General features: G+C 39.6%; 1 protein-coding gene across 1 annotated transcript; it reads right to left on the bottom strand.

Annotated features, from left to right (window-relative positions):
- Positions 1-255: 255 nt before the first annotated feature.
- Positions 256-9,673, bottom strand: LOC137013662 (myosin-7-like). The gene is made up of 37 exons (XM_067377631.1): positions 9,473-9,673; positions 9,103-9,246; positions 8,860-9,016; positions 8,751-8,778; positions 8,562-8,667; positions 8,336-8,428; positions 8,170-8,233; positions 7,985-8,083; positions 7,791-7,894; positions 7,526-7,664; positions 7,318-7,436; positions 7,073-7,222; positions 6,811-6,981; positions 6,391-6,700; positions 6,176-6,243; positions 5,873-6,078; positions 5,608-5,731; positions 5,388-5,524; positions 5,053-5,308; positions 4,727-4,969; positions 4,468-4,644; positions 4,217-4,362; positions 4,037-4,127; positions 3,558-3,947; positions 3,333-3,459; positions 3,128-3,246; positions 2,825-3,021; positions 2,529-2,712; positions 2,276-2,441; positions 2,067-2,191; positions 1,674-1,982; positions 1,376-1,579; positions 977-1,273; positions 765-869; positions 580-675; positions 363-497; positions 256-276 (listed from the first exon to the last, which is right to left on the bottom strand). Exons 1-37 carry the CDS (start codon positions 9,671-9,673, stop codon positions 256-258), a joined length of 5,808 nt encoding a protein of 1,935 aa, XP_067233732.1.
- Between the last annotated feature and the right edge of the window lie 263 nt (positions 9,674-9,936).

Below are 9,936 nucleotides of genomic sequence, written 5' to 3'. Positions count from 1 at the left end.
TTCATCATATATACTGTATGAAACCCACACATTTTGTAGAGCTTACTCTTGGTACCATTTTACTTATTTACTTAATAGATTTTGAATTATTTGTTTTGGGTTTTTTTTCCACCACACCTTTAATGCCCACTTTTGCACTGCATATAGGGAAGGAAAGCCACAGACATAAGAATTCATAATTGCAGTTTTTATTGTTACATCAGAACCAATACATGAACATGGCTTCACAGCACACAGAATCTTTATAGTGGAGGATTACTCTTCATCATGTCCTTTCTGTAATAAAAGAGCAAAAAAAGAAAGTGTCATTGCAATCTATGTTGTACTAAATTACAATGATTAAGTGGATAAAAATGTTTTACCTTGGATCCAGAATCACGGCTTTTGGCTCTAAGCTTGTTGACCTGAGATTCAGCAATATCAGCCCTCTCCTCTGCCTCATCCAGCTCATGCTGCAGCTTACGGAACTTGCCCAGGTTCACATTGGCCTGTTCCTCCTAAAAAAACAATGAAAAACATTGTAAAAAAATAATACAGAGACACCAATACTTCAGATAATAAGAGACATTGTTTACTTACAGCCTCTTCAGCAGATCTCTTGTAGGCTTTGACCTTCAGCTGGAGTTTGTCCACCAGATCCTGCAGGCGAGCCAGATTCTTACGGTCCTCTTCAGTCTGAAAAACAGGATACAAAGTGACTTCACTGGTATGAATTATTATGGTATGAATAAAAATGCATTTATTTGTATGTCAAAGAATGTGACCTGGTAAGTGAGCTCCTTGATGCGTCGCTCATATTTACGGACTCCTTTCACAGACTCGCTAGCCTTTCTCTGTTCAAGCTCCACCTCGTTTTCCAGCTCTCTCACCTACCAAAACAGAAAATGACTATAAATTTACCAAAATCTGAACACAAATATTCATGAATAATTGTCTTTACAAAATGTACGAATATAAAATGCATTAAGAAACTTACTCTGGCCTCCAGTTTCTGGACCTGCTTCTTGCCACCCTTCATGGCGATCTGCTCAGCTTCATCCAGACGGTGCTGCAGGTCCTTGATGGTCTGCTCCATGTTCTTCTTCATGCGCTCCAGATGAGCACTGGTGTCCTGCTCCTTCTTCAGCTCCTCAGCCATCATGGCAGCATCAGTGATGGCCTTCTTGGCTTTTTCCTCAGCATTCCTGCACTCCTGCACTGCCTCCTCAACCTCAGTCTGAAGCTGAGTATTATCTCCCTCCAGCTTCTTCTTCTGATTCAGCAGGCTGGTGTTCTGCATCAAGATAGTTTATACCATTTAAGATCAAAGTTCACTGGTGAAAGTAATGATAGTTGAGTAAACTGATTGCATGTGTACATATTTGAAATGTATTACCTGGGCATGCAGGAGCTGAACTCTCTCACTGACATCCAGCAGTTCCTGCTCAGCCAGTTTCCTTCCTCTCTCAGTCTGTTCCACCAGGGATCTCAGCTCATCTAGTTCAGCCTGCAGTAGATTGTTGCGTCTCTCCACAATGGCGATGTTCTCTTTGAGATCATCATTACCACGAAGAGCATCATCTAGTTGCAGTTGGGCATCCTGTAAAGTACAAATTTTATAAATGAAAAGACTGAAGAACTATGTTGGATTTCAATTAAGCATCATAAAATCTTGATTTGAAGATTCATCATACTTTGAGATGTCCATGAAGACCCTTGAGTTGCTTCTGGGCTTCTGATGCCTGTCTGTTAGCCTGGCTGAGCTGAATCTCCATCTCATTGAGGTCTCCCTCCATCTTCTTCTTCAGTCTGAGAGCTTCATTCCTGCTGCGAGTCTCTGATTCCAGTGAGCTCTGCAGGGTATCCACCACTCTCTGCTGGTTCCTCTTGGCCTGCTCCATCTCTTCATCTTTCTCTGTCAGCTTACGTTCAATATCAGCCTTTACTTGATTGAACTCCAGTTGAGCTCTCAAAATCTTTCCTTCCTCATGTTCAAGTGAGCCCTTTTAATGTGAAAGAAATTTTGTAAGTGCTTTGTCCAAAATCAGCCTTATGTGAACAAAAAAGAAATTATAATCAAGGATTACCTCAGCTTCCTCCAAGGCTGTCTGGATTTCTGCTTTTTCCTGCTCCAGCTGCTTTCTAATTTTCTCCAGCTCATGGATGCTTTTTCCTGACTCTCCAAGTTGCTCAGTGAGGTCAGAAATTTCCTCTGTTAAAAAGAAAAATAACTGTTAAGGAAAGATATGCAGAATATAACATCTGTTAACTCTGCAGGTAACCAAAATATAGTTACCGTGAAGGTTCTTGTTCTCTCTCTTCATGGTCTCAAGTTGATCCAGAACTTCTTCATAGGAGTTCTTCAGTTTGAAGAGTTCAGTGCTGAGAGATCTAGACTCTTTCTGGGCACTTTCTAGTTCAGTCTGAGACTCCTCATACTTCTGCTTCCACTCAGCCAAAACCTGATTAGGCATTATTTAGGTGTTTAATTAATTATGAAAGACAAAAGTAATACATATTCAATTATTAAATAATAATCTGTGTATTACCTTGTCAAAGTTTCTTTGCTTTTTGTCCAGAGCAGCAGCAGCAGCATTGGATCTCTCCACATCCACCATGAGATCTTCAATCTCATTCTGCAGCCTGTGCTTGGTCTTCTCAAGAGAGGAGCATTTAGCATTGACCGCTTCCACAGCTTCTTCTGCTTCTTGGAGACGCTGAGCCAATTTTTTTCTAATTGTGTCAAGCAAGGATATTTTAAGGTCCAATTAGCAATATTAAAACAAATTAGAGGAATTTGTTAACAAACATCTGAAAACCAAATAGTATATTCCCTGATTCTTACTTAGCATCCTCCAGCTCCTCAGTCCTCTGGATGGCATCAGTTTCATACTTGGTTCTCCACTGAGCCACCTCAGAGTTTGCCTTGGACATACTGCGCTGCAGCTCAGCCTTGGCTTCTTGCTCCTCCTCAAACTGCTCTCTCAGCAGATCAGAATCGTGACGAGCAGACTGAACTGCATGGGCCAGGGCATTCTTAGCCTGAAGAGAAAAATAGCCAGTTGCTTTGAGGTGATTTCTGTTGTCCTACTATGTAACAAAAAAAGATTCAACTTCTAGAAAAGCATTATGGATCTCCAAAACAAACCTTGATTTCTTCTTCTAGCTGTCTCTTGAGGTCTTCAATTTGCTGAGTGTAGGACTGCTTGCCTCTGGTTAACTGAGACACCAGGGAGTCTTTCTCCTCAAGCTGTCTGGAGAGTTCACCTGAAATGCCAGAAAAAGGTATAACAAATTTTCATTTCAAAACTAAAAGTTTTATTAAGAAAAGTTGCTATATTTTGTGTTCTTACCATTTTCAGTTTGCAGCTTAGCTTTTTGCATGGTGAAATCATTGATTGTGCGCTGACCTTCCTCAGCCTTAGTTCTGTACTCACTCATCTGGTCTTCCAGAGTTCTGCACATTTTCTCCAAGTTGCTCTAATATAAAATAAATTGAGTAAGTAAATTATATTGATTTTAAATTGTAGTTTCACATAATCTGTCTTGGTGACATACATTTCTGTTTTGCTACAAACCTTTGCTTTGACGATATGTTCCATGTTGGAGACCACATCATCAAGCTCTAACTTCAATTCACTCTTCTCTTTCTCCAGCTTCTGCTTCACTCTCTGGAGGTTGTCAATCTGCTCTCCCAGATCAGCCACACTGTCTGCATGTTTCTTCCTCAGTGTAGCTGCAGTGGCCTCATGTTGCAGAGTGGCCTCTTCAAGGTCTCTGCGCAGTTTCTGGAACTCAGCTTCACGTTTCTTGTTCATCTCAATCTGGGCAGCGGTGGCTCCACCAGCCTCCTCCAACCTCTCACTGATCTCCTCCAGTTCTCTGGACAGATCGGCTCTCTGTTTCTCAACTTTAGCACGAGCAGCTCTCTCAGCCTCCAGCTCTTCCTCAAGCTCTTCAATACGAGCCTAGAAATGGGGTAAATTGAAAGTTTTGATATGAATCATAGTAAATTTAAATGATTCTTTTATTTGATTTAACTTTGGTTTAAACATACCTGCAGCTCCTTCAGTTTCTTCTGCAGCTGGGCACCAAGGGCTTGTTCATCCTCAATTTTGCTGTTGAGCTGGCCAATTTCAAAGTCCTTCCTTTAAGGTAATATCAGAAAGATTGATGATATTTCATTTCTTATTTTTTTATTTTTTATTTTAGAATGAAATGTTTCACATGTTCATACTTCTTCAGCTTCTCCTCCATTTGCTGTTTATCATTTTCCAAGTCCATAATGCTCTCCTGGGTCAATTTTAAATCACCCTCCAGCTTTCTCTTTGCCCTCTCAAGGTCCATGCGTAGCTTCTTTTCTTGCTCCAAGGATCCCTCAAGCTTATTATATAAAATATAATTAATTAACATTGTTTTGCAAAACATATCACACATTTAAAGTAACATTTTGCCAATATGTTTATTGTGAGATTTTATTGTACTCACATCATCCACTTGTTGCTCCAGCTTGGCTTTGGCTTTGGTGAGTGTGTTGACTTTGTCTTCCTCACTCTGGAGGTCATCCAGCGTTTGCTGATGGGCCTCCTGGAGAGCTTTCTTCTCCTTGGTCAGCTTAGCAATGATTTCATCCAAAGCTGCCATCTCTTCTGTCAGGTTTTTAACCTGTAGAAATGTGTCATTATATGAACGGACACTTAACACAACATTCTAGCATCACTAAACATGTTCAGTGTTGAAAACTGACCTTGTTCTCAGTGGCATGTTTCTCTTTCTCTACTTTGGCCAGAGTGAGCTCAAGATCATCAATGTCCTTCTTGAGCTCAGAACATTCATCCTCCAGCTTTCGTTTCTTTGCAACCAATTCTGCATTCATTTCTTCTTCATCCTCCAGTCTTTCAGTCAGCTCTTTGACTTTGGCCTCAAGCTGGATTTTACTCTTTATCAGACCCTCACATCTCTCCTCAGCATCTGCAAGATTATCTTGTTCCTATCAGAGAGGGGGAAAAAGTTTTTTTTATTTTTTGAATTGTGAAAAAAATTAAAAGCAGTTTTATTTCCATATGGACTTACAGACTGCACTGAAAGCTGCAGGTCGTTCTTCTCTTGGAGAAGAGAAACCATCTTTTCCTCAAGCTCCTTTTTGCGGGCTTCAGATTTGGCATAAGCCTCCTTCAACTTGGTGAATTCCTCCTTCATGTTGGCCATTTCTTTCTCAGTCTCTGCACTTTTCAGCAGAGGTTTGATCTTGAAGTAGAGCTTCATCCAGGGCCAATTCTTGACACCCATGAAAGCACGTACATTCCACTGGATCACCAACAAAGAATCTCTGTAGATATTACATAAAAATGTTCAGTCTTGCATTTTAAATGCAACTTAGAGAATATATTAAAGAGCTAAAATCTAACCTTCTTTCCACAATTTTCTGGAACTCAACTCTTGATAGAAAACCACGAGCCCTGGACTGAATTCCAGTTATAATAAGTGCAAGACGGTCATCTCGCATCTCTTCAAGAGTACCCAGAAGACCAGCCTTAAAAAAGACCTGAAAATAGTAAAGAATTTTGTGTCAAAAGGGTGACAATGGAAAAGTGGCTTTGGAAAAAGTTAATGTTAATATAAAAATACCTTAGTATGTCCTAACTTGTACTGGTTGTGATCGATGTCCAGAGAGCCCAGAAGTTTTTCTGCACCCTTCTTGTTATCAATGAACTGTCCCTCAGGGATAGCAGCAGGATTTAGGATGCGGTATCTATTAAAAAAACACATTAACAATTATTTTTTATATGTATTTATTTTTATTCTAGCAAATGCTTAAATTTACAACTTGCAATAACTTGGAGTCATACATAAAATTTTGTAAGACATGAAAGCCATTTGATTTCATACTAACCGTTGCTTGAAATCTCCATACAGGATCCTGTTGGGGAATCCCTTTCTGCAGATCCTGATGCCCTCCAGCACACCGTTACAGCGCAGCTGGTGCATGACCAGAGGATTCTCCATCGCCCCAGGAGTCTTAGTCTCATTGGGGATGAGGCAGCGCACAAAGTGAGGGTGAGTTGACCTCAAGTTGGTCATCAGCTTGTTCAAGTTCTCCTATGATTAAAAAAATGTTATAAGGTAAGCAATTTTCTATACTTTTGTTGTGAACATATTTCTTTTTGTTTTGATAACTTGTTGCAATATTCCATACCCTATGGAGGGCTGACACAGTTTGGAAAGAAGAACCCTTCTTTTTACCACCTTTACCTCCCTTGGAGTCTTGGGCTAAAACCAATGGGAAATGTAAAAGAAAATGTTTTAGCTTATATTATTCTGACACACCATAGTTTAAACCCAAAACAAAATACAGTATATATATATATATATATATATATAGAATAATCTATACTGAAGATCAGTACACACCTGAGTCAGCCCCAGCATATCCAGCAAATAGAATAGACAACATCTTCACAGTAGACTTTTGGAAAAGTCCGACCACAGTCTCATTGAGAGGGTCCTTGTTCTTCACCAGCCAGTTGGAAATATTGTAGTCAACAGTGCCAGCATAGTGAACCAGAGCAAAATGGGCCTCTGGTCTACCCTTGATAATCCTGGGCTTCTGGAAAGTAGGATTTTTCCCCAAATGGTTGTCATAAAGCTTAGCTTTAAATGTTGCATCACTGGCTTTGGGGAACATGCACTCCTCTTCAAGGATGGACATGATACCCATGGGCTGCAGAGAACAAAATATAATGTAACAAATTTAGTGTAAGTAATATGATAAACAGAAAACACAAAAAGTACACAAGATAATGTTTATAATTTTTATGCACATAAACATACCTTCTCAATAAGCTCAATGCAAGCCGCCAAGTCCATGCCAAAGTCAATAAACTCCCACTCAATGCCCTCCTTCTTGTATTCTTCTTGCTCCAGCACAAACATGTGGTGGTTGAAGAACTGCTGCAACTTCTCATTAGTGAAGTTGATGCACAGCTGCTCAAAGGTGTTGAACTGCAGGTGGAATATATTGTATAATCACAATGTGCTGCAATGCTTGTTGGATTTGATCTTGAATAACAATAATCAGTTGATTTCAGCTTACATCAAAGATCTCAAATCCAGCAATGTCCAGCACACCAATGAAGTACTGGCGAGGCTGTTTGGTGTCCAGGGATTGGTTGATTCTCACAACCATCCAGAGGAACATCTTCTCATACACTGACTTTGCCAGAGCACCAATAGAGTAGTACACCTGAAAAGAGTGAACGTACATTAAAAATGGATTTTGCATTTTTTATTTCTATAACATGATTGCAAAGCTATAAATTTTTTTTAAAGTTTCTTCACCTGCTGGACATTCTGTCCCTTGGTGACCCACTCATTTCCTACTTTGACTCTTGGGTGGCACAAACCCTTGAGAAGATCAGCAGAGTTCAGGCCCATCAGGTACGCGACTTTGTCAGCATCTTGTGAAGAAAAAAAGGTTTGTTTAAAATTTAGAAGCATTTATCAAAAAGTCACCAGTGGCAGTGTGGTAATAATTAACATCACTTGCCTTCAGTCCCATCAGACTCAGCCTGTTCCTCTCTTTGCTTTTGCTTGAACTTCATATTACCAAAGTGCATGATGGCACCAGTCAGCTTGTAGATGCCAACCTTTTCATCTGTAGTGAAGCCCAGCACATCGAAGGCCTCCTGTAGTTTGAAAATAGCATGATAAAGCAATAAGATTAGTCTACTTTTTCTTACACATTTTGTAGTACTTCTCAGTAGTTCTAATTTATGTATATTTTGTTTGTTATATAGGTATAAGTCACTAACATCAGTGGCCATCAGCTCTTCAGCATCATCAATAGATGCCACTTGTGTCTCTCCTTGGGAGATGTAGGCATAGTCATAGGGGTTGTTTGTGATGAGCAGCATCTCTGTAAAGAGTGGGCATCAGTTAGATACAGTATGTAGACACATTTGGTTTGCATTTAAAGTTATAAATCTAATTCCACATCATAACGTACCTAACAGTTCTGGTTTCTTCTGAGACAGAATCTGATAGAAGATGTGGTAGTCTCTCTCAGCCTTGAGCTGATAAGTGACACGAGACTTCTCCAGGAGATCTACATTATGAAATATTCATAAAATAATTGCTGTATTTGTATGTATTATAGTTGTCCAACCATAGTTGGGAATACAGCATACTCACAAGTTTCAATATCTGCGGAAGCCAATTTTCCACTCACACCAAAGTGAATTCGGATGAATTTACCCTGTTTGGTTATAAGAATAAAATCACATAATTATTATTGCTACTTATATCCAGTTTACACTATTTGGACACAATAAATTCTCAGTTATAAGGGAGCACTTACAAAACGGGAGGAGTTGTCATTTCTGATGGTTTTGGCATTGCCAAAGGCCTCCAGGGCAGGGTTAGCTTGGATGATTTGATCCTCCAGGGTACCCTATAAACAAACAATATCATCACAAAATCCACAAATGAACAATAAATGCAGGCTACCTACAAGATAATTTTGTCTTGTATACAAAAATATATTTGAAATTAATTTGTGCAGGTAGCTTTGTGGCTATATTCACCTTCTTCTCAGAAGCTGCATCCTTTTTCCCAGATACAGCAGCAATGCTGGCAAAATACTGGATGACTCTCTTGGTGTTCACAGTCTTTCCAGCACCGGATTCTCCACTGTGTGTATAAAGGACAGACATTTTCATAATTTTAAATGCATTAAGAAAATTTAATAAAGAATTGAGGCTGAAATGACTTACGTGATCAGGACAGACTGGTTCTCTCTGTCTGTTGGGTGAAAGAAAACATTTTATATATAATATTTTTTGTTTTTTGTTTAGTTGAATAGATGTGAAAGACATTTCTAACCTGACAGCATGTACTGGTAGGCATTGTCAGAGATGGAGAAGATGTGAGGGGGAGCTTCAGTCCTTTTCTTGCCTCTGTAGGCTTTGACCACAAAGGAATCGTACACTGGCAGCCACTTGTAGGGGTTGACAGTGACACAGAACAGCCCTGAATAGGTCTGTAATGTGACAAATGAATAGGTTAAGTACAATTATACACATTTACTGGCAGTAAATTAATTATAAATCAATGTTCATCGCTCACGTAGATCATCCAGGCTGCGTAACGCTCTTTGAGGTTAAACAGCACAGCAGGCTCGTGCAGAAAGGTGAACATCGCCATGTCCTCAATTTTATCGAACTTCGGCGGGTTCTGGGGGTGAACATCTACATCCTTCACTGTTACTGTCTGTTGAACAGAGAAAATCAATTAGTGTGTTTTAATAGCTTTCTATGATAATATTCTAACCTTTTTGTTTTTTTGCCAGCTAAACTGCAAATCTAAAGCATTTTCTGTATGTATTCCACATTGCTACTTTTATATAAATTATTTTACATATATTTCAGCTTTTTCTGAACAAATTGCAACTGTTGCTCGCATTAGCACATCTAACTGATAATCAAGGCATCCTTACCTTTCCAAATTCAGTCTCAACAGTGACTTTGTCACCATCTCTGCTGGTGATGGAGGCTTTGACGTACTCAACCTCAGGGTCGGGCACAAAGCACTCTTTCTTCATGTCGAAGGGGCGAGTTTGGGCCTCCAGACGCTCCTTGTCTGACTTCCGCAGGAAGGATGCGGCAGACCCAAACTCTGCCATTTGTGAATCACCCATTCTGAAATCTAGAAGTTTACAGTCTCATAAATATAATGTTCTTTGACAAAAACTGCACTGAAGCACTCATAACAAGTGTGACATATAATTGGCATTCCAGTTACCGAAATGATAATCAAATGCATTTCATATTTTTCAGGTAGATGCAAAACTTCTCACCTTGTGTTTGTCAAAACTCTGTTCCCTAAATCTGCAAGAGCCGGTGTTACGCTAAGGACGAAACAAAAGAGCCATTAGCGTTTGAGATCACGGATGTGATTTTA

The sequence above is a fragment of the Chanodichthys erythropterus genome, chromosome 23 (assembly GCF_024489055.1).
Source record: "Chanodichthys erythropterus isolate Z2021 chromosome 23, ASM2448905v1, whole genome shotgun sequence".
Classification (NCBI taxonomy): domain Eukaryota; kingdom Metazoa; phylum Chordata; class Actinopteri; order Cypriniformes; family Xenocyprididae; genus Chanodichthys; species Chanodichthys erythropterus.
The sequence above is the reverse complement of the archived record's forward strand: the minus strand, read 5'-3'. Positions and strand labels throughout refer to the sequence as shown.